Source organism: Bubalus bubalis, chromosome 20 (genome assembly GCF_019923935.1).
Source record: "Bubalus bubalis isolate 160015118507 breed Murrah chromosome 20, NDDB_SH_1, whole genome shotgun sequence".
NCBI classification, from domain to species: domain Eukaryota; kingdom Metazoa; phylum Chordata; class Mammalia; order Artiodactyla; family Bovidae; genus Bubalus; species Bubalus bubalis.
In genome coordinates this window covers 12572395-12595736 of record NC_059176.1, presented here as the reverse complement: position 1 = coordinate 12595736, position 23342 = coordinate 12572395, and the positions used below count along the sequence as shown (strand labels likewise).

The window sequence follows — 23342 nt, the reverse complement described above, 5'->3', positions numbered from 1 at the left end:
AGAACTCAGCAGCCGGACACCACAGCGGCCAGACAGAGGCACCCAGCCCCACCCCACCCACCACCCACCCACTGCGGGTCCCAGGAGCAGAGCGGCTTGAGGGCACCACCCCCTGAACCTGCCAGGTGTGGGGAGGGGGATGGGGGCCAAAGTTAACAAGGTGGATTCTGAGAACTTCTCAGCAGGCTGTATAAAAGCCTTCCTCAGATATTCTAGCAAGTGGGCAGGCTCCCATCAACCCCGATGCAGCCCTAGTCTGGGTTCTCCTCTCTGCAGCCCCAGGTGGAAGAAGGGCCACCAGCCAAGCTGCACACACAGGCAGACTCACCCTGGGCAGGGACAGGGAGCCCAACCAGGATACCCTTGGGACTCACCAACTACCTGTTAGGTGCCAGGCAGAACCTCTGGTGCAAACATCACAGCCTGCCCCTCATGAAGGGTCTGAGGGCATCTTCATGTCCCCGCAGAGAGAAATGGCCCCCTTCCATCCCCCCGCGAGTCATAACTGCCAGGACAAATGGAGCTGGCCAGCAGGCACCCCTGGCATGTCCCCACCCCTCCCCACTCTCAGACAGACCCAGCCTCCTGGCATCACTGCTGCTGTCCGAGCTTGTCATCCATTTGGGGCCCACAGGGCAAGCTCCACACCCCAGGTGAGCTTCTCTCTCCAACTATCCTTCCTTCTCCAGCTAATGAGCTCATCTCGCGTGTGTGTATGTGTGTGTGCTCCGTCATGTCCAACTCTTTGCAATGCCAGGGATTGTAGCCCGCCAAGCTCCTCTGTCCATGGGGTTCTCCAGGCAAGAATACTGGAGTGGGTTGCCATTTCCTCCTGCAGAAGATCTTCCTGACCCAAGAATCGAACAAGCATTTCCTGCGAATCCTGCATTGCAGGCAGGTTCTTTACCGCAGAGCCATCAGGGAAGCCCCAATGACCTCGTGATCCAAGTCCAACCCAAAGTGAGGCAACACAGGAGGTCAGGAGTCTCTGCTGACTCAGTTCATGCCCCAGGGGCCAGGGGAACATGTCAAAGATCAGATGCAGCCACTGAGAGCAGAGAAGGACTGACAAGGGGGAGGGGACGCACCCTGGGGTGGGGAGAAGAAAGGTCTATGGAGATGACACCACTTGGGTCATGATACAAGAATGGCCCAGGTAGGAGAAGGCTCATCCCCAGAGGGCTAACAGCTGAGGCAGATACCCAGGGGCTGGAGTTCCCCTGAGGATGGCACAGACGGGTCACAACAGCACCCAGGACCGGGACGTGGGGCTATGCCCCCTCACGCTGCCCACCCTGACCCAGGGTCCTACCACTCCCCCACCGACAAAGCACAGCAATTCCTCAACCCCCAGACAGCCAGCCCCAACTCCTGTCCACCTTGGGCAGCAATCATGTCGATTCCACAGAAAGAGAAGTTAAAACAAGAGCAAGTGGAGAGAGGCCAAGCACCCAGACTCCTCCGAGATCGGGAAAGGTAAGTGCTGCAGGCCCTTGCACCTGCACAGCGGCGAGGGCATGGTCTGTACTCACCTGCACGACTTCTATGCCTCGCTTCCTGTGGAGAAAATCAAAGAAAACACAGGTTACTCCGGCAGGGAGTAAGTACCCTTCCAGCACCTCCACCACAGCCAGCTGGAGGCAGGGCGATGGCTATACCTCTCAGGCCATGGTCCCCGGGATGACCTCGCTCTCGAGGGGGACGCTTATGAACCCCCAGCCAGTCCTCGGAGCCACCTTCTGGCTGAGAGAGAGGGCTGGGTGCCCAGAGGAGGCTGGCTGGCACCTGCCCATCGGGCCCACGGCCAGCCGTCCCCCACTCCAATCCCGGAGCCTGGGCCTCATGGGCACAGCTCCAGCCTGAACCACCCCAAGAGACCCTCCGCCCACTGATGGCCTTAAGCCAACCACCCAACCCCACTCCCTCCCGGGCACCCCCAGGTCTGCCTCAGCCCGTCCCACTGCAGCCCACCCACCCTCCCACAAGGACCAGGCCCCTGGGCCCTCCAGTCCTGCCCGACTGCTAATCCATCGCTGGCCATCTCAGCCCCCCTGACACCCCGCCCACCTTCTGACCCTGGTTCAACCACCACTGTCCTCACCAGTATCCTCCGAGGCCTGGACCTTGTTCCCCTGCCCCTGACATCTCCCCCATAATCCAGGACCGTGTGCCCTGACTCGCCCCACTCATAGAGCCGGGGTTGGGGTCCGGATCCCCACAGAAGCACACAAAGGCTCCCTGCTGACTCGCCCACCCACATTCCTTACTGCAAGCAGTTCGGGGCGCACAGGATCAGCTGGCATCTCTAAGCCCAGGCCTCACTCTCCATCCCAGCCCTTCGGACTCGGTTCCGACAGACACCCTCCCGGGAAGCCTTCCCTGACTCGTGACGCCCTCTCCCCGCCCGTGTATGCAGGGTGAACTTGGGGCACCCTTCCTTCCCAGTCTGTGGTTATGGAGCAGCAGCGGGCTGTCACCTGGCGGGGAGGAGCCCACGTGGACCACAGACACCACAACAGCCAGGCCTGTGTGCACTTTCCTGAGAAGAGAGGCTGGGGCCCCCCCATCCTACCCCCCTGATGCTCAGAGGAGGCTGTGACCAGGCAAGGTCAGGATCTGGGGTTCCCTCAGCCACATTGCCTCCTTGGAGCAGGGTCGGGGTCAAGTTCACTAACTGCACCTGCCCAGGATCCAGATGCCCCCTGAACTTCATCACATGAGGTCGGTTCCTGTGCCCGGCCTGGCCCGCAGGGGAAAACCCAAATGAAACAGCCATGGCTCGCGTTGCCAAGGGGCTCACTGCCTGAGGGAGGCACAAAGCCCTGGGGAAACCTCTGGGCCACGGCGAGCAGACCCATCACCTCACACAGCACAGCGGAGGGGACACCTGCCAATCCTGGAATCTGTCATTTAACGGCTCCCACAAGCATTGCCCGGTACCTTCCAAGCACCAGGCACCGAGCAGCAATGCACGAGGAGGCCCCCACGTGAGATGGTAAGATGCAGCAGAGGGGTGACCGAGTCACACGGCGGGACACGCCTGCCACCCACACCTCCACCCACAGCACCTCCCAGGGCCTGGAGCCCTGAGCAACCCCAGCTGAAAACCACAGCGCCTGATGCTTTCGGGGTCCCCATTGCCAGCTGCTCTGCAGTCCTGGAAGGAACGGCAGCCGAAGTCCATCTGTCTCCCTGATTTCACGAGGGGTCAGGCTGGATACGGCAGCACCGCCCTGGGCCACCAGGGCCCACGGGAGGGGGACAGATGGTGTCACGTGGCACCTGCGCTGCCTCCAGGCATCGGCTCGCAACCCTGGCCGTTCCTTTCTGAGTCCCAGCGTCCCCGCCTCCATCCCCGACGGTCCTGGCCCCCCGGAAGCACCAGGAACAGTAACTTGCTACCGTCACTTGCCACGTGACTGTGACTGGCCAGGTTAGGCTCTGAGTCTCCTCGCCCCAGCTCAGCCCCTGGAAACCTCCAACAGCTGAGGGAGAAAGAAGCCTCAGGTGACGAGACTCCAGACAGACAGACGGACAGCCTGGAGGAGACGGGCTCCCGTGCACATGACCCATGCCCGGTGGACGGGGTTTCTGCCAGGCGCCGGCCCAGCCTGGCTTCTCCCTCTGAGGGAATTCTCTCCGCATCCAGATTACCCCAGCATGCAGCTCTCACGTCCTTAGGAAGCCAGCTGCTGCGGTCACTTCCGATCGGTCCACATCACACAGCCCAGACGGTTCCCACCCTCCTCCCCCATCCTAAAAAACAAACAGGACTCCAACTTTGAAAACAGATGGAACACATAAAATAAAAGAAACAAACCACAACAAAAAAAGTGGTCTTGGGGACAGACTGAAAGCCTCAAGTGGGGCTGAGCTCCCAGGAGCCGGCACAGCTTCTCTGCAGCTCAAAGCGTCAAAAACAGGATAAATGGCGCTTCTGGCAGGAAAGAGGGGGCTCAGCTCCCCTTTCCACGTGCACCCAGCCACACGGACACCACACATGCTCACGGTGTGTGGAGGGAAGGCCCAGTGAACGCTCGCAGCGCCTTGCACAGCTATCGCCCATTACTCTGACCAGCAAGCTGAGACCCAGCGGCCTCTGGAGAGCAGCCGGTCTCCCCACACCACGTGGTCACGGCACAGCTGGTTCAGAGGCACCAAGGGGGCAAGTCTCGTCTCCGTGCCCCAGGGCCTCAGGCGTAACAGGGGGGCCTAAGGAGGCGAGCGGAAAACCACGTCCCTACGGTGGTGGGAGGTGGTGGGATGCCTCACACTCGGAAGAACAAGTTCTAAGCCTGCGGGGGTTCAGACGTCTGCACCTGGAATTTCTGCAGAATAAAAGTATCAATAGCCTCGTTTCCTAAGCAGCAGGCTCCCGAAATCTGGTCCTAACCAGAAAGTTCAGAAATTAAATTGTGACACCAAAGGAGAAGCGGGAGGAGGCAGGGCAGGAGGGAGGGAGGGAGACGGGAGTGAGAGAAGGGAAGCCAAAGCAAGCCTGCCGCCGACGGAGTAAACTGCTCCTCCTGAAAACCCCGTGGCCTCGCCCCACAGACACAAGCAAAGTGTTTGGGGCTGCAAATGTTAACTGCCACACTGCCCCAGAGAGCAAAAGCCCGCAGCACCTCAACCCCCCAAGAGGGGCCGCTAACAAATGGCATGCGGTCAAAGGAATACTATGCAGCAGTTTAAAAGAACGAGGAAGTGCTCCAGGCCCTGGAAGGCGTGCATTCTCTCCAAGATACTGCTATCAGAAAGCAAGATGCAAACCCTTGGCCGCACGTGGTTACTTGGGTTCAGAACAACATCCTGGTATACTTGTGTCCACGCAGAACGAATCTAAAAGAACCAGAAAACAGTTGTGGCCCAGCCTCCGGTCAAGAACAAGGACAGAGGTGTCTGAGAGGTTAAGGGGAGGAGACTTCCTTCTCGCTGTGCAGCCTCATGCATTTCTTGAGTTTTGTGCCATGTGTGTCTAAGGCATGCCCCCAAACTAGAGAACTGCACGTTTTCAATTAAAAAACAAAACAGTTGCCAGCATTCCAAGGTCTGGCATAGAGATGCCTGATGTAGACACGGGTCAATCAACCAGTTGATGAAGTGGAATAGAGGAGCTCAGGATTTATCTAGAAAAGCTTCCCAGTGCTGCTCAAAAGGGAGCTGCCGTGTCACCCTCTCCAGGGCCTGTCAGGCATCAGAGCATCCAGTTAACTGGAGGTCTAAGCCCACTTAACTACTTGGGTAGCTGAGAAACAGATATGGAGGGAACTGCGATGTTAAGGTGGCACTAGCTATAAAGAACCTGCCTGCCAAAGCAGGAAATTATAAGAAACACGGGTTCGATCCGTGGGTGGGGAAGATCCCCTGGAGGAGGGCATGGCAACCCACTCCAGTATTCTTGTCTGGAGAATCCCACAAACAGAGAAGCCTGGTGGACTACCGTCCATAGGGTGGCAAAAAGTCGGACACGACCAAAGCGACTTAGCACGCACACACCACAGCGGTAAAGCGATGTGCGCTTATTTTTATTTTCTGGTAGTTTCTAAGTTTTCGACAAGGAGCATAGATACTATGAATACTTCTAAAATTATAGGAAAACGTAACAATAAAAAATAATAAAAGAATTTTACCTAAAACCTGTACCTCAAGAAAATCCCTCAAGAAAATCTAAAACTGTCATTTCCTTGATAAATATTGGATTCCTAAGTTCTGGACACAGGCCTACCTCACCACTCATAAACTTGCTTTCCCAAAAGCTGTCTATCCAATGAAGGGAGAATCTGCTTTTCAAAAGGGACCTCCGTCCCCAGACATCCAAGGAGAGCATACCCTTGGGGAATTTCAAATCCTTTCAGACCTTTCCAGGGCAGGTATAAGACCCAGGGCTGCAGGCAAGAGCAGCATAAGCAAGGGAGAAAAATCAGCAAGGGAGAAGGGATGACACCCCATCAGAGGTGTCCTCTGCCCAACAAGGAAAGAAAAGTCCTGTGATAGCTGGGAGAATTCCAAAAGCTCCGAGAGAAGAGAGCAGTGGCCGAAGAAGAGCAAAGTTTGCCAAAAAGGGGGCCCTTCGGGTTCATCAAGAAATGCTTTCTCACAACAGGTGCGGCCACAGCCACCAGCCTCCCCCCTCAGGCATGGCGGAGGCTGGAGAACCCTGCTGCAGAGGGAGGCCGACCAGGAGGCCTGGCAGCGATCTCACAGCAGAGGGGATCAACCCGGAAACAGGGGCGTCCCCCACCACCCCCAGTGGGCATGGAGAAAGGAGCTGCACCTGCCCCAGAGCTAAAAACCACTTGGAGATGGGAAGTGTATAATTATGTAAGTGTGAAGCCAGGCATCACTCGCACCCCAGCCAGCTTGGTAATTACCAGATTTCAGGAGCCCCGAATAACACCCTTTAGCCCTACGAGGCCGGCAGGCAAACCCCCCACACCCCCATCTCTCCCCGACCAGCAGAAGGCAGGGTCCTTGAAATGTCTCCTGAGGACTCGGGGCTCCCCAAATGGGCGGCCGGGCCTCCTCTCTCACCTGTGCATGGAGGCACACTCTGGTCCCATGGCCCCAAATGCCATCACCACTAACCCCAACATCACCACCTAACCCACAGCCCAGGTCAGCTCCTGAGGGTCCCTCCTGGGCCCCCACCCTCCTTGGAGCCCCCACACCCAGCACGGTACACTGACATGGAGACTACCTGGGCTGCCGACCCCCTACTAGGCTAACAGCTAGCAAGGCGGACATTAATGGTGTCCACCAGTATGACAGTTCTCCTCCTGGGCACTCACTCCCTTGGACACACACACACACTCACCAGGCTAGGCACAGCTACGTGGCTTGCTTTGGCCAAGGAAATGTGCACTAAACAAATAGAACCATTCGATGGCTGGTGGTCGGTTCTCCAGCCTATCCTTCTATTGCTCAGAAACTGTGGGAGCATGTGGGCACAGATGGTCCCCAAAGCCATCCCAGATGCACTCTTGGAGAGAAACCTGGCTGGGTGGCTGTGAAGAGAGTCTAGGAACCAGGGGGAAAAAAAGAGGACTTTTTTTTAAAGACTTTTTATTAAGAAGACTTTCAGCTTAGGAGTGGTTCTCAACCAGGGCAATTTTGCCCTCTAGGGGACATTTAGCAACACCTGAAGGCATTGTTGATTGTCACACCTGGGGCAAGTGCGCCTGGCATGTAGAAGGCAGAGGCCCTACAATGTACAGAACAGCCCCTGAAATGAAGAACCATCTGGCCATGGTGCTGAGAATATGAGAGATGCCGAGATGCAGAGGACCAGTGCTGAGCGTCCCCAGGGAGGCCACACCCAGGGAGGCCCCCAGCCCTGGAGAGTCACCCGGGCCCAGAGTGGACTCTGAATGAGTTATAAATAAACCTGTTACCAACCTCTCTGGAGGCTTGTTACTGCAGCCTAACCAGGCCTATCCCGACAGACAAACGCTCCTTGAGGAAACAGGGCTTGTGTCCTCTATCTGCACCCCAGATCCCTAGCACAGGCATTTGGAGGTGCCGTACACAAGGGTTGGGAGAGTAGCGCAACCCCCTCCTTTCATCAAACTCTCCCAAGAGAGACCCTGTGCTGTAAAAACACCCAGGCCTGACCTAACTCCGAATCTGCACAAGCTGGTTCCGCTGCGAAACTCCCGTCCTTGGGCAAACTCCTGCTCGTTCATCAGGGGCAGCTCAAACATCATACACACTGAGAGGCTGTTCCTGGCCCCTTCCCTGGGCAGAAACGACGGCCTTTAGGCCACAAGGCCATGGACACTTAAGGCCGCTCTGTGCTCAGTCTGGGGCCATGAGCCCCTGAAATCTGAGTCTGTTCTTTATTCCAGCCGCCCCTGCCCACTACTGACCCCTCCCCCACACACCTGGCAGGCGCTGGCAAGCACTTCCCAAATGAGGGTACCAGCCTCCACTCCATCCCTGAGCACCCCTACCTGTCTGCTTCCAAGGCTGCAGCCTGGTTCACTCACTGATGGTTTCCTAATTTGGATTTCCCTTCTCTTAGCAGCGCCAGAAACTGAAATGGCCCAATACAAAGGCAACATACGAAGAGAATTTTACAGCCAGGACAAACATTCAATTGTTTGGACAGCTCCAAGAAAGAACCAGATAAACTGAAAGCTAGCATACGTCTTTTTACTTGGGGGGCAGTGGGGGTGGGGGGGTGGGGAGTGGTAAGGGGGAGTGTAAAACCCTTCTCAAGACTGGACAGTCACCTACTCCGGTAACTGAAGCCCTTCCCCCATACGAGGTGCCCCACCTGGAGGAGGCGGGTGGGCCAGAGGGTCCTCGCAGAGGCATGAGTCAGCATGCTCCTTCAGACCTAGAACAAGCCCACGGGATCCCCAGAAGTGGCTTTTCCTCGTGAACCCAGGATGTGGGCGAGAGGCAGGGTTAGTGACTCACCTTCCCGCACCTCCAGGAAGAAAACAGAACCGCCCGGGCCCAAAGGCCTTGGCTACAGAGACACATGACAATACGGGGCCAAGACGCTCTAAAAGCCCACTCCTCAATTTGCAGGGTCGGGAAATTGAGGCAGGGACGGAGAAGACCCAAGAATGTGCCCCGCTGCCTCCAAACTGTCATTGCTTCAGATTGGAAACGGCCCTGGCTTTCCATCTGAAAACAAATGTTGAAATTCCCTTAATGGCGCTTGACACACCTTCACTTTTCAGTATAAAAATCCTCTACTTGAAATTCTTTTCAGATCTTTGACTACCCCCTTGCACACAGGTGCTATAATTTTTCCTTCTCATAATCAGGGAGGGGCCCTAAATTGCAGGCAGGAGGGTGTTACCAGGAACAGGAGACCCACAGGGGCATCAGGAAGGGTTGGTTCCAGTGCCTTCCGCCACCCACAGCTCTGGGCACTTGCCTTGGGGCTAATAATGACTCAGTCGGTTCTCTTCTGAGCAGTTTCTTATTTCCAAGAATGCAAAGTCATTTTAACATCAGCCCAGTGATCAAGGTAAGCTCCAGCAGGAAGGCAGGCAGGAATCCCTGCGTCATATTTCTGTCCTTTGGACCCACTGGGGGAGGGAGAAGCCTGCCCAAGGTCTGGACTGTTCTCAGCAACTCTCCTCAAGGTACCACACACGCTCAAAATAACTGCACAAGCGTGTGCCAGACCTGCTTCTGGGATGCCGGCACTCTTTAAAGGCTGCATGCCACAGCAGATTAAGTACCTCCATCTACCCAGATCCCGCTGCTAGTATTCCCTCACCACGGAAAGCTCCCTCCAGGCCTGAGGGCTGGAATCCAAGACCAAGAGAAGGGTTCTTTGAGCCACCTTCTGTGGCTGGAGAGGGGGTTGGGGGGAGGAGGGAGGACAGGGAGGTATCTGTGCCTTGTGCTGTCCTGAGCCTTCAAGCACAGGAGCGCAGAGTTCCCTGTCATTAAACATTTACTGACCTTCTCCACCCAGCTCTGGGCTGGCCTGGGAACAGAGCACCCCCTGCAAGCCACAAGCCCTGCCTAGAGATGCTGGGAGCCACAGGGCCCTTGAACAGACCTAGCCTCTGGGGGATGGCAGTGACAGGGGAAGGTTTCTGAAGACTGCCGCTTGAGCTGAGCTCCAGGCGCAGCCAGGAGGGCAGCTGCAAAGCACCAGCATCAGCTAGGGCAACGCCAGGGCCTCTGGGCACTGGGGTTCCCTGGGCCCCTCTGCCTCAAGCACCAAGGCTGCTATCACATCAAAGCAAGGGTGAGGTTGGCCCCAGCCCCAATCATTGAAAACTTAAACCACAGCACCTGAATCAACTATTTTCCCAACCCCTATCTACTTGCAGGATGGGGAGTGGGAAAGCAGGCCCTGGGAGTCAAATACCAACCTTATCCATGGGTCTGTGACTAAGGGTAAGGAGTCAGAGCCTGGCTCCGACCTTGACCCAGTCCCTCCCAGCAGGAGGTTCTGGAAAAGGCAGTGCATTGGAACACTGCATTCATTTCCCATTACTGTTGTAACAAATTACAACAAAGGAGGGCTAAGAACAACCCAAGTGTGTTCTCTTGCAGCTCTGGAGATCAGGTGTCTAAAATGGGTCAGCAGCTGAGCCATGTTTCTTCCTGAGGCTTGGGGAGAAATCACGCCTTTATGGTTTCCAGTTCTAGAGGCTGTCTGCATTCCTTGGCTTGTGACCACATCATTCTGACCTCTGCTTCCATTGTCACATCTCCCTCTGACCCTCCTCTTATAAGGACCCATGAGATTACACTGGGCCCTCACAGATAATCCAGGATTCTCTCCCATCTCAAAGTCCCTCTGCAACATAAGGGACCATATTCACAGGTTCTGAGGACACCTGGGGTAGCCGGACATTATTCTGTCTATCCCAACATCAAGGCTCTTGCAGCTCTGCCATCCCCTGCATCCCAGACACCCCCTCAAAGTGTCCATGTGTGGGCTGTGGCAAATTGAGATTTGTCCAGAGGTTCATTGGGGGCCTCGACAGTCACCAAGGGGGAAACTGGAGCTAAGCCCCTACGCTGCCCATGGGACTCTAAAGGGGGCACTGGGTATAACCAAACACCGATACAGGGGTTCTTGATGGGAAGAAGGCCCAGGCCCTGGGTGTCAGAGACCTCAAGCCCCAGGCCTGGAAGTCTTAGCTGTATAAACTGGGGGAAGGGATGACGTTCCTGACCCTGGGGTCCACCTCTAGGCCTAAGAGAGGTGCTCAAATCACCGAGGCTTTCCTACCCCCAACTCCGAGGCCACCTGGCTCCACTGAAGGCCACAGCTCCAAGCTGCCAAGAAAAGACTCGGCAGACAAAAGCTGGAACCAGAGCCTAGCACCTAGGCACACCAGGGCCAGCAGGGGCCTGCCCAGCACCCATTTACAGGCCCCGGGGGTACCAGGCCCTGCCCCTTGGCCCCTTCAGAAGCCCTGAGCACCCAACTCTAGAAACAGGTAGGGGCTTCATCTGGGGCCTCTGAGACCCTCAAATTTCAGGGAGGGTTCCAAGGGGTTGGACACAACCCAAACAAAGGGCTGGCAACACGAGTAATTCCTGAGCCCCTCACTCCCCACTCAGGGGGAAAGCAAGGGGTGGGGTGGGGGGAGAGGCAGGGGAAGAGGTGGGGGCCAGGAGGGGCCTAAGAGACGCCCAACAACGGCCAATGAGCACGAGGGGCTGTGACTGCCCTGTTTCTGCAAGTGCGGACATTTAAAGAGGTCAAGAAATTCACCCAAAACATCATGCTAAGTGAAAAAAGTCAGCGAGACAAATACTGCAGAGTATCACTTCTAAGTGGAAACTTGGGGGAAAAAAAAAATCAAACTCAAAGAAACAGAGAATAGAATAATGGTTGCCAGGGGCTGGCAGGATGAGGCAAACGGGGCAAGGTGGTAAAGAGACAAAGTGTCAGTTCAAAGGAAACGGTCTGAGGATCTAATGAATAATGCGGTGACGGCAGCTGACAGCCCTGCACTATATGACTGAAACCTGCAGAGAGTAGAACGTAACTGCTCTCACCCAGGAAAGGAAGAGGGGGAGTAAATAAACATGTGAGGGGACAGGCCCGATCAGTCCTTCCACAGCATGCACACGCTGAACCATCACGCCAGAGACTTCAAATATTCAAATACATCACAATTTCTACTCTGGGTTTTGTTTTTTTTTTTTTTCAGGTCATATTGCCTTTTTCAAGTATACCTCAGTAGAGATGAAAAAAATACATTATGTGTTAAAAAGAAAGAAAAAAGAAAAGGAACTCACCCAAAGACCCATAGGAAATCAGCCACAGTGGAACCAGTCTCAAGTCTGGTCTGTCAGCAAAGACCATACCCGTCCAGTGACCTGTGAGGGTGGGGTCCAGCCAGGTCTGTCGGGGGTGAAGCTTCTGGGATTTCCAGGGGGAGGAATTGTTCTGGATAGACCTGCCTTTCACCTGCGCCACCCGCTACCGCCCAGCCACTGCCCCAAGTCTGGGCTGTACTCCCTCCTCAGACCCCTGACCCCCAGGAGGCTAGAGGAGGGGGTGCCATCTCCCCTGAGAGGCCTGCGGGTCAACAGCCCAGAAAGGGTTCCTGAGGAGCCGCAGGCATCCTGAGACCTCTGCGCAGTGGGGACCCGACACGCCTGGGGTCCCCCGAGGCCCCAGGAGCAAGGGGAGGCCTGCTTTCCCCACTCCAAGGGGCTGACGCCTCCTCCTGACCACAAAGTCAGCTCAAAGCCACACTTCCCAAGCAGGAGGGAGCCGGTTTAGGCTCAGCTGTAGAAGGGGCGGCCAGCCCCCCAAGGAAGGCTGTCCAGGCAGGTAGGTAGGTGGTGACTGCCCAGGGGTGGGAGGGATTCAAGCCGAGGCCGGATGCCACAGTCATGGAAGGGAGATGGGTACATGCGGGAGGGGACGGGCTAACATCTCAGGAGGTCTTCCCCATCTCTAAGCGTTTCTGGCCCCCAGTGAGAAGAAGCAATCGGTCCTCTGGGCCTCCCAGGGAGGAGAGGACAAGCCTGGGGCCTCAGAGGACCCCAGCACCCAAAGGTGAAGCCCCAGAGCCTCCTCCTAGATGGCAGGCACGCATCACACCTCCTTCCTGCCCGGCCTCCCACCCAGCCAGGCCCTGCAGCTGGCAGCCATAGCAACAGGGCCCAAACAGCCCAAGAAATCCCTCAGTCAGCCCCACGCAGAGTGTCACGGCAGCGGCCAACCCGAGGCTAAGGAGAGCCGGGGCCCGGGCAGAAGTGAGAAACTCCGAAAAGAGGAAGCCCCATCCGGCCAGAGGGGAAGAACGCTTCTGGGTCGGGAAAGGGCAGCCTCCCTGCCCCAGACACAGGCCTCGGTCCTGAGGGCCACCAGGACCACCGGCCACAAACCTGCCGACCCTGCCCACCCCTAGGGGTCTGGCCTGTGAGCCTCTACATCTAGTCTGTGATTCATCCCTGCCCCCAGCATTCAAGACCTCTGCAGCAGGCGCCCACTCCTCACCCACCCCATCCGCTCCTAGCACAGCTGGCTCCATGCCCTCCCCCTCACCTGCCCTCACTGTCAGCCCCCTCGTGTGAACACCCCACCCCTTGCCCACCATCCACAGCAGCGGAAGCCTCTTGCCTCGCACGGCCCCTCTCCGAGGGCAGCCCACGAGGAAGGCAGCCGAGGAGCTTGAGGAGTCAACCCCCGACTGGAAGGGCCAGGAAACAGTGTCTTCTCCTGACCTGGGTGCCCCCGGAACTAAGGGCCATGCGCACAACCCACCCTGTGCCAACCCTGGCAGGGTGGCTTGGGTGGGGGGGCCCCACTTCCCTGACTCAGGATGTTAACCTGCTGGACAGTTCTCCAGGGATGACCTTAATTTGCAGGGTAAGAACTCAAGATGGAGAAGAATGGGTCCAAGCTTCAGGAGGTAGGGAGACGAAGCCTTTTCTTAGCCAAGATTTTTCTTAAACTAAATTCCTCCAATGGCTTGCTTTCTCAAGAACCCCCTTTCCATCCAAGGCTGCCTTCTACTCATTTGTTTATTTCATGCCTGTTTCTTGAGCTCCTACCCCGTGCCCAGCATGGTGGACCTATCACGGTGAGGACAACAGAAACGGCTCCTGTCTTCAAGGAGCTTCCAGCACAGAGGAGCAGGTGAACAAGCAAACCACAGAATTAAGTACAACAAGGTATGACATGTTCTGAAAGGAAGGCTCAAGGGACTGACAGAGAAGGAGGGACTATGCTGAGGTCAAAAGGCCGAGGAGTAGCCAGATGTTGCGGGTAGGAAGCCTGTGAGGCAGCAGGAATAGTGTGTGCAAAGGTCCTGAGGTAGGAAGGAATTTAGAGCAGCTAAGGAACTCAGCAAAGATCATGGAGGCTGATCATCAGTGAGGAGTGAGAAGGGCAGGAGGCACGTCTGGGGCCCGGAGGGCCTGTTTCTGTGCCATTTGTTCCCCTGGTCCAAAAAATCTTCGCTTTGCTTAAGCTCGTCGCAACTGGGTTTTCCTGTCACTTGCATCCACAAGAATCCCGGCTCCTTCAACATCCAAACCAAGGCATCATATTCTATCACCTTCTCCAACAACCTGGGCCTCAATCTTGGAAGCAAACACTCCTACCCATCCAGCTACCCAACCCAGAGCCCACAGCACCCTCCACTTCTCTCGCATCAGTCACCAAAGAAAGGTTTCACTTGGGTCTCCAGGCAGCCAAGGGCTGGGGGTCCCCCTCCCAGGGAGGTAGGCGATTGCATGATAGAAGGAGGGGCAGGAAGAGAAATGCAGATGGTCTCTTGGCTGAGGGAAAAAGAGAACCCCCATCAACACTGGCTGGCTGATTGCATATAATTATGAAGAAAAACGCTCTTTAAAATTAGCTTCCCAAATGCGAATGTAATTTCAAGTGTCCCTTGCAGTGTGATTACAGCATCAACCGAGGAATGTTTTATCGCCGGCACAGATCATGCAGGCCCCTGCAGGCAAAAAATAATGAAGCCAACCAGGGCACCAGGGCCAGGCAGCTCCCTGAGAAGGGCCTGCAGCTGCCCAGGGGAAGCACCAGCCCAGGAAACCCAGCCCAGAACCACCCTGGCTCCCCTCTACAGCTGGCTCAGGGCCTTTCCCAAGAAAGCCAGAGGCACATCTTTCTCTGTCTTTAGTCTTTGATGTTCAGACTCAAATCCCAGGAAGAGCCAGTTCATAATAACAAGGACGGCTTCAGTCTCTGTATGCCTCCTACAGCCAGGAGCTGTACTCTGTGCCTCAGTTTCCCCATCTGTAAATCGAGCATGATGATGGAGTGTAACCCATGCTGGGGACTGAATGACGACCGGGCAGCCAGCTCCCATGAAGCCTCAGAACGGCACTGTTGGCCCTACAGACGTGGAGCCTGACCTCAGAAAGGCTACACAAGCCATTCGGCTAGTGGGAGACGAGCAGGGATGCAAACCCAGCTGGCCTGGGCCCGAACTCCACGCTCTTGGCCCCCCGGGGCCTTAGCTGGGCTTGGGAGGCTGCGGCGGAGAAGGGGCCACTCAGAGCTTCTCGGTGCCCCTCCTGGCACAGTTGCCAGGCCTGTGTGCACTGTGGCCTCAGCCTGCAGCCTGGCCCTCCCCATCCTCAGCCCACGACCGTCTCGGGGACTCAGGGTTTTAAAACGCCACAGGCTCTGACCGAAGCTGACCCCCACTATTCCCCTCTCCCCTCAGGGGGTGCCTTCTAGCCCTGGGCCCTCAGCCTCTCAGGGTCCTCCCATTTTGTACACGAGAACCTAGGCCCGGAACTGAGAGGGACTAGAGGTCTCACCCAGGATGAGCCTGGCACTGCAGGGTAGGGGCATCACACTCTGGCCTCCCCAGTCTGCACTGGCACCCAAGGAAGGGAAAGGCTGTGTCAGCCCCATTTCAAAGATGAGAAACTCGAGGTCTGCAGAAGCATAAAAGGACAGGTTCAGGGTCTCCATCAAGGGAACAGGAGAGCCATGACCCCCAGGCCAGAGAACCAGCCACGTGAAGTGCCCACAGCACACTGCCACGTGGGCCTCAACTGTGTGTGTGAGGACAGGGAGTCCCTAGAGGGGCCACCAGAGCAGGCCAGGCCCACACCTGGTGGCTGGGGGGCCACAAAGCCAGCCTAGCAGTGCTTCTCACTGGAAGCGATTTTGCCCCCAGGGGATACGTGCCCACTCCTGGAGACATCTTTGGCTGTCTCAATGGGCGAAGGGGTGGCACCCAGTGGGCGGAGGCCAAGAACACCGCTACATCCCATGACGCACTGGACAGCCCCTAACAGAAGGGGATCAGAAGGGAAGCCCCTAGCAGAAGGATCCGGCCTGAAATGTCAACCGTGCCAAGGCTGAGGAACCCTGAGATACAGAAATCTGAGAACAAGGATTTGGATCTGCCTAGACATGGGTTGGGTCAAAATAACAAGACTTTCAAATAAATAAATATGTATAGCAAATTTCAGTTGCTAAGTCGTGTCCAACTCTTTGCAACTCCATGGACTACAGCACACCAGGCTTTCCTGTCCTCTGCTATCTCCCAGAGTTTGCTCAAGCTCATGTCCATTGAGTCGGTGATGCCGTTCAACCATCTCATCTTCTGCCACCCTCTTCTCCTTTGGCCCTCAATCTCTCCCAGGGTCTTTTCATAGTCGGCTCTTCACATCAGGTGGCCAATATATTGGAGCTTCAGCTTCAGCATCAGTCCTTCCGATGAATACTCAGGGTTGATTTCCTTTAGGATCGACTGATTTGATCTCCTTGCAGTTCAAGTACACAAATGTAAATATGGATATAGGTATGCATACGTGTTTGCTTGCATTTGCTGAAATATCCAGGAAACAAAAACTAGGAACAATTCCGAGAGAGAAGATAGGGCTGAAAGGGCACAGCTAGGACCAGACCTTTTCGCTTGCCTCTTGATTTGAATTGTGACTGTACTGTCTATTTCAGTACATTTATATTCTCTGAAGATAAAAAAAAAAAATGACACTTCCCTGCATGTCCTCCAGGCGAACTGGCCTCCACCTGCCCAGCTCACACGCCTGCTAGGGCTCCAACAGTCCTCAGGACAAGCCCAAACTGCCACAGCGGGGCTCACCGGGTCCTGAGCCACCTGGTCTCAACTCAAGCCGACCCCAAATTCCAAGGTCCAGACAGACTGGACTGCACTGGGTTCCTAGGATGCCCCCTCCAGCATCCATGACCTTGCTCCATCCCTCCAGGGGTGGCTCTGGGGGTCACCCAGCTCTCACATTGGATCAGAGGCCACTTAACCTCCGCGAGGGCCTCCTTGTTTCAGGCCTGAGAGCCTAGGGGGGTCCCTCCTCCCTCCAGTGCCTGGTGGGGTGGGGGTGGGGGATGGGGGGCTGCTAGGCAAGGGACTGAGGCAGACAGAGGAAGGGAGCTGCCCTGCAGCCGCTTGAGAACAAGGAAGAAAGGAAACAAGTAGCAGGGCTGTATCAGCTCTGTGCCTACAGCTCAGGAGGCTGAGAGGGACGTCCCTCCACCCTGCGCACTACCCCTCCCCTAAACCAACAAGAGGCTGTCAGACAGGCTCGGCTTCAAGGACTCTGTTTCAAAGCCACTGTTTCATCAAGAGCCTGCTGTGTGCTAAGTACCATCCACGAACCTCTCATCCCCCCACTGGCCCTGCAAGTGGGGGGCTCTCACCAACCCCGAGTGAAGCTCAGAGATGTGCAGTGACCTCCCAGAGGGGCAGCCAGGCTCCACGGGTGAGGGGGCACCTCCAGGTTCCAACCTGTACACCTGCACTGCCATACAGACTTGCCACTCAGAGAGAGGAGGGAGAATCAGGGTGCTCCCTCTCCTGAACCCCATCTCAGAGCTCTCCAGATGCTCAGCCCAGCTTCCAGGGGCTCCCTGCAGCCCCACTCTGTCCCCAACCCGACACATCCAGAGCCCCTGTGTGAGAACCCTTGATCTTACAGCATCACACCTTCCCACGTGCCAGCTCACTCATCTGTCCACTGAGCTTGCCCCGACCCTCAAAGGTCATCTGCAGGGTCAAGCCTTCCTGGTCTTCCTAGATGGAGAAAGCTGTCCCCCCCCCACCATTCCAAACTTGAACATGACTAGTCTAACCGTTCAACACTCCCATCTCCCCCACCCAACTGAGGTCCGGTGCTCCCAGCTCTGAGCATGGGCTCTGACCCAGACCCACAGCACCAACTGTTAACCCCACACCCACAATCATAACACCATCTACCTCCCATCTGTTAAGGACCTGTGATGGGGTATTGCTGATATTCATAAATAAATAAATGCGCCCGGCAGTGAACGACGACGCTTTACACCCATTACTTCAACTGACACACCAATCTTGAAGGTTAAAAAGTGCTCTGTTTATCCAACAGATGTAGAAACTGAGGCTTGGAGAAGCTCAACAACTTGCCCCAAATCACAGAGCTGGACAGTGCAAGCAGCAGCTTGAAATCGAGGTCCCTCCTTCCCAAAGCCGACTCTGGATATTTTGTTATTCGGTTGGAGGGAGAGGAGCCCAGGTTGCCCCCAAGCACACAGAGGGTTCCCTGCGACCACCCAGCCAGAAGGACAGCCTGCTCCAGGACACAGTCACACAAGCAGGCCATCACCCACTTGAGGACGGAGCACAGCCCCAGGCCCGCTGCAAGCGATGCTTTGCAGCTCACATTTAACATCCTCAGGTTGACGTGCACAGACAGCCTCAACACCTTGGCCTGGAGCTCGGAACACTTGCTGAAGCTTTTAAAGGGGTTCAAGGACTATTTTGTGGGGTGATTTGATGGGTGCCTTCCCTCTCACATAAATAAAAGTCAAACTGCACCCCATGCATTGCCATGCATGCACCCCCAGGCAGCCCTGAAGAATGTGGCCCCCGCCTCCCTCCCTAAGTTCCCTCCCTCACACGTCACAAACCTAGCTCTGGCCAGCCCTCCTCCCCACTGCCCTGAGGCACCCCAGGGCCTTTGTACTTGCTTCTCCCCCAACCTGAGATGCTCCGGCCTCTCTGCAGCTATTATAACTCGTCTCTGATCAGTCGCGTCATAGGAGGAGTCTCTCTTTTAGAAAGGCCCTCTCTGACCACTCTGGGGACAGTCCCCGGACCCCTTCGCATCACTGCTCACACTTCATTTCCTGTTCACCCCCAGACTGACCCCTTTAATTCACTGGCTGATATGTCTGTTACCCACCCAGACCTCCCCCCATAGACCAGAGCTCAAAGGACAGGGTCCTGTCCACCCTGGCCACAGATGGATTCGCACACTCGTGGTCTCTCACGAGGCCCGGCATGTTTGTGAACACACACTTGACTTGGGGGCGGGGCAGGGGGGACCACAGGAGCTGTCCCGGTGAAGATACACAGAAGCAGACCGACAACGGGAGACGTGGCCTGTAAGCACTCCGGAAATGATCGACCCCCAGCAGTGTGGGGGCAGGGGTCGGGTGGCAAGAGCTACAGCCTGATTCACTCCAGTTTCCCCTTCAGACATCCTGAGGGCGCTCCCAGGTGGAACGTTCAAGAACCTTGTTTTGAACAAGGTTCAAACCTCGTTTTCTTCCAGCTGAAAAAAGGAGCTCATCAGGTGGGGGGCGGGGCTGCCACAGGTAACACCAGGTCTCCGAAAGGGGCCCAGACGCCCCCTACCCACACCCTGCAGTCCTGCCTGCAGGGCTCCCCGGGTCAGCCAGTCACACCAGCTTTTCTCTCCTTATACAGACATTGTGTTCCCAGAGGACTAGGCCTCAGAACGCCTGGCTTGAGCTGGGCATAAAGTGGGCACTCATAAAGGATGAATGAAGGACAGACTTTGATTCCTCAGAGAGTCCACTCCAGACTGAGCACCCTGAGGGCCCCCAAGCTAGCTGCCACCCTTCACCCCGCCTAGCACAGCACAGCTGGGACCTCCTGGGTCCTAAAGAAGGGTCCATGGCCTGCCTGGTTGACACTAAGGCCAGATCATACACTCATCTGCACAAAGGTTTCCAGTCCATGACCCCTCCCAGTATCCCCATCCTTTGCAAGGACTCTGCTGCTCTGACCAGGCCAATGGAGTGGCATTCATATAACTGTCCCCATTTCACAGATGAGAAAACCAAGGGTCACACACACCGTTAAGCTCTCTGTCAAAGGTCATACAGCTAATAAGTCACAGAGTGGATACTGGACCACGTTGTGTCTCCTAAAATGTCTTCTCTGGTGTCGAGTGCAAAGTGTTAAGTCAAATGAAGACAAAAGGTTTCTTTCTGGCAAGACATCTTAAGATTTTTCATACGCTCTTGTGTATTTTAAATCTCCAGGTATTCACTGCTCCCCAAATTCACGTGACCATGGAATTGCTCCCTGGAGGATTAGCTTGTAGAAACCATGTTCTAAAGGACGCTTACAGGCCATCTCTCCCGAAAACCTAGGCCACAGGTGTGGAACAAGGAGCTTTCACTTGGGATCCATAGGACCTCTGCTTCGGAGAACCTGTGGCCTTCTCTGAATTTTGGCGGATGTATACTAGTGCATAGTGCAGAGTGGTTTCTTCAGAATAGGCTCTACAGCTTTCATCAGGACCTCAAAGGTCTCCCCACCCTCCAACAAAAGTTAAGAACCAACCGTTTCACAGAAACAGGTTTATGTGACAGCCTCAAAAAAAAAAAAAAAAAAAAAAAAAAGAGGTGAAGTTCACTTTCTCACCCCTTGAACCTGGGTGGGCCTTGAGCCTTGTTTTGGTCAACAGACCGTGGTGGAGAGACCATGCCTCCAGGAGCCTCGGAAGTGCCCACTGTCTTGGACCCCTGCCCCCCAGAGCACACCCAGGCAGCCTGCTAGGGGATCAGACACACGTGGCCAGGTCACCCCCATCGCCCCGGCTGACCAGAGGCCAAGCCCCAGGTTCAGAGACCCTGACTGACCGGCCGCTGACGGCAGACACCCGAGGGAGCCTGGCCCAGACCGCCAGCCCACCTCGCAGTGAGCTCACAGTGGTTACTCTGGGGACGGTCTGTTACTCAACGATAACTGATAAGACTTTTACACGTAATGGAATTGATAAAAATCTTAACTACACATACGAAGTAGGAAGGCAATTATATTCACAATGATACCCATCGAAGCATTATCTACACCAGCAAGAAAACTGGAAATAATCTAAATAGTCAATCATAAGATTACAGCTCAATATATCACAGCATAGACGCCCAACAGAGCTATCAAGAAGCAATGAAAAAGGATCATCCTCTATTGTACTTCACTTTCAGGTATGATAGCATCATCGGGATTATGTTTTAAGTCCCCATCTTTTTTTCTAGCAGGGGTGGGGTAGAGTGGATGGTGGTGAGGTGACACTTTTATCATCTTTTAAGATATTTGATGTACGAAAAGGAAAATGAAACTATAACTATATTATCATATGGATTATGTTAAGTCCTTAGCTTTTAAAGATCACACTGAATTATTTACCTAAGAAATATGTCTGAGATTTTTCTCCTAAATAATAATAAATATAAGAGAAGTCATAACTTACAGTTAATACTTGGTATTGGGGGGGTCATTTGATTATTCTTTTACACATGTTGGAAATGGTCATAATAAAAGTTCACAAAATTGTTTTAAAGATCACTCTAAAGACTAGCAACATGGAATTAGTTTAGCTATAAGGCTGCCTGCAGAAAGCAAAAATCAAAATGCTACCCATACAGTGTTTTCAACTCTGCAACTTTAGATACAAAGAGGAACTAGAGGTGGTTGGGTTAGGAGTAGAGGAATGATCTGTCTCTTCAAATTTTGCTTTCATGATGTTACACGGTCTTTACAGAGGACCAAAAATTCTAAGAAAAAAGATGACATGTGTTCATTTCCTTCAGCTGGGGCTCAGCATGAGTGAGGGGCTGGCTGGTGGGGGGCCCTTCTCAGAAGCACGTGGGGATGGGAAGGGGGAGGGCTCTGCAGAAAGACACGGAAGGAGACCCAGACTTGGCCAGGCCGTCGAGAGGACCCTCACCTGCTCTCAACGTGCCCCCAGCAAGAGTGCTGGGCCAGGAGTTAATCATCCAAGAGAGGTCCTTCCCAGTTTAAGGGACCACACCAGATATCCCTTTCTTTGATCAGTTTTGAAGTCAGAGATGATTTCCAGCTATTTATCTACCAGCAGAAAAAAAAAATTATTTGGAGAAGAGAAGAAATTTTTTATAATCAGACCCCCCCATTATGTGTCAAAGACCACCTCCATCAATTCAGAGGCAGGCTGTCACTGCCTCTGATCCCCCAAACTGCCCAATTAGATGCTCACCCATTTTACAGATGAGGAAAGGGAGGTCCGTCACCTGCCCAGGTCAGTCATGCCCTGGGCACTGGGACTGGGCTCAGAAGCCAGCTGCTTGGCCCAGCACACCTGTCAGCTTCCTTCCCCAGTAGCATCTGCACTAAGGGCCACATACATGCAGACGGAACAGGACCTAGCCTCAGGTGGATGTGCCCCTGTACAACCCCTGCCAGGAGGGGTGCTACTGGCTCAGTGTTTGTGTTCCCCACAAAATTCACGTCAAAGCCCTAACCCCCAACGTGAGGGTACAGTAAGTCCCCTACATCCGAACTTTCAAGTTGCAAATCTTCTAAGATGCAAGTGTGTTCCATCAGCGGCCGGTGTGAGTGAAACTGCGGCTTGCCCTCCATCTCCTACTGCTGACGATCCTTCAGCTCTGCCATTGCTCTCCTCCCCTCCCCCCTCCAGTCACATTAAGCGTAGGAAAGCATGGATAATGGATCATCTCTGTTTCAGAAACAAAAAAGAGGGCTGTGCGTGTGTGTGTGTGCACGCATAAACACAGGCTTTTGTAGACACAACACACGTCTCAGAGGACAGGCGAGAGCAAGGCAACGTGGCCGCCTTGAGGGCCTGGGGTGAGGTCTAAGGGAGACCGGCTTTCCATGGCACGCTCCCTGCTGTGGTTTAAATTTTGATCAGGTTCGTTATTCCTTCGTAATAAGAGTATCTTAGTGGTATTCACAAATCAGATGCGAACCTGCCCAAGAGAGACTGCGGAATTTCATGCAGATGACCGACCTTCTCAAGCTTAGCTTGTTTTCAAGTACTGTTTTTATCAGCTGATAAACTGAAATGACCCCTCCTCGCTGCCTCACATAACAAACCTGCCGAGCTATCAGCTTGGGCCGGTAGTCCTGCCAGCTAAACCGGACGCTTCGGGTCACAAATTCGCTGGCCAGGGCCTCTGAGCTGGGGGCCTGCAGAAGGGGACTCTGGTGAAGGCCAAACAGCTCACAGTGAAAATGAATGAGATCTGAGCTTCCTGACCCTGCTCCCTCCTCGCACAGTCTTGGAAAGCCCTGCGGACAAAAGTCAGGCCAGGCCTGTAGCCCATGGTGGCCAGGGCAAAGGGGAGGGCCCGGGACAGCCCTCTTTCCACTGCGTTCCCACCCGCATCACCGCTATCTACCTGCCACCAAAGGCTATGCCCCGAAAAAGAACCACTGGCCCACGAAACTTCACAACAGCCAAGAAAAGGGCCTGGGGGCAGGACAAGGGCTCGGGGCAGGACAAGGGCTCGGGGCAGGGCGGCTGCTGGCTTCTCAAGGGTCCTTCCAGAAAGGAACCATGTGGGACCAAAACCAGACCCTCACCAGACCCCCTTTCCCAGAACCTGAGCCTTCTCCTAGTCTCTGGCCCAGCCCCTTCACTGGGGGCCCATGGGACTGAAGGGCCTGGGTGTGGGACCACCAACCAGTCACCAGTCACCCCCTCTCCTTCCCGGTGGAACTCCTCCCGCCAGGCTTGCTGGGACGTGATGGGGCCGGCAGGGGGGTCCCGCGTCCCGCACTGACGCGCCCCTCTGCGGGAGGACTGACCCCTCACCCACCCACTAATTCACAGCAGCGAAGTCCTGCAGGCTCCCCGGG

At 55.1% G+C, this 23342-nt stretch overlaps 1 protein-coding gene across 3 annotated transcripts in view; it reads right to left on the bottom strand.

Moving 5' to 3' along the window:
- Nucleotides 1–23342, bottom strand: part of ITPK1 (inositol-tetrakisphosphate 1-kinase) — a 156453-nt gene that overhangs the window by 115285 nt on the left and 17826 nt on the right. For all 3 annotated transcript variants that reach the window (XM_044933154.1, XM_025271536.2, XM_044933153.1), the window contains one exon: nucleotides 1533–1557. In XM_044933154.1, the coding sequence (XP_044789089.1) occupies nucleotides 1533–1557 (25 nt within the window). The remainder of the gene's footprint in view (nucleotides 1–1532; nucleotides 1558–23342) is intronic.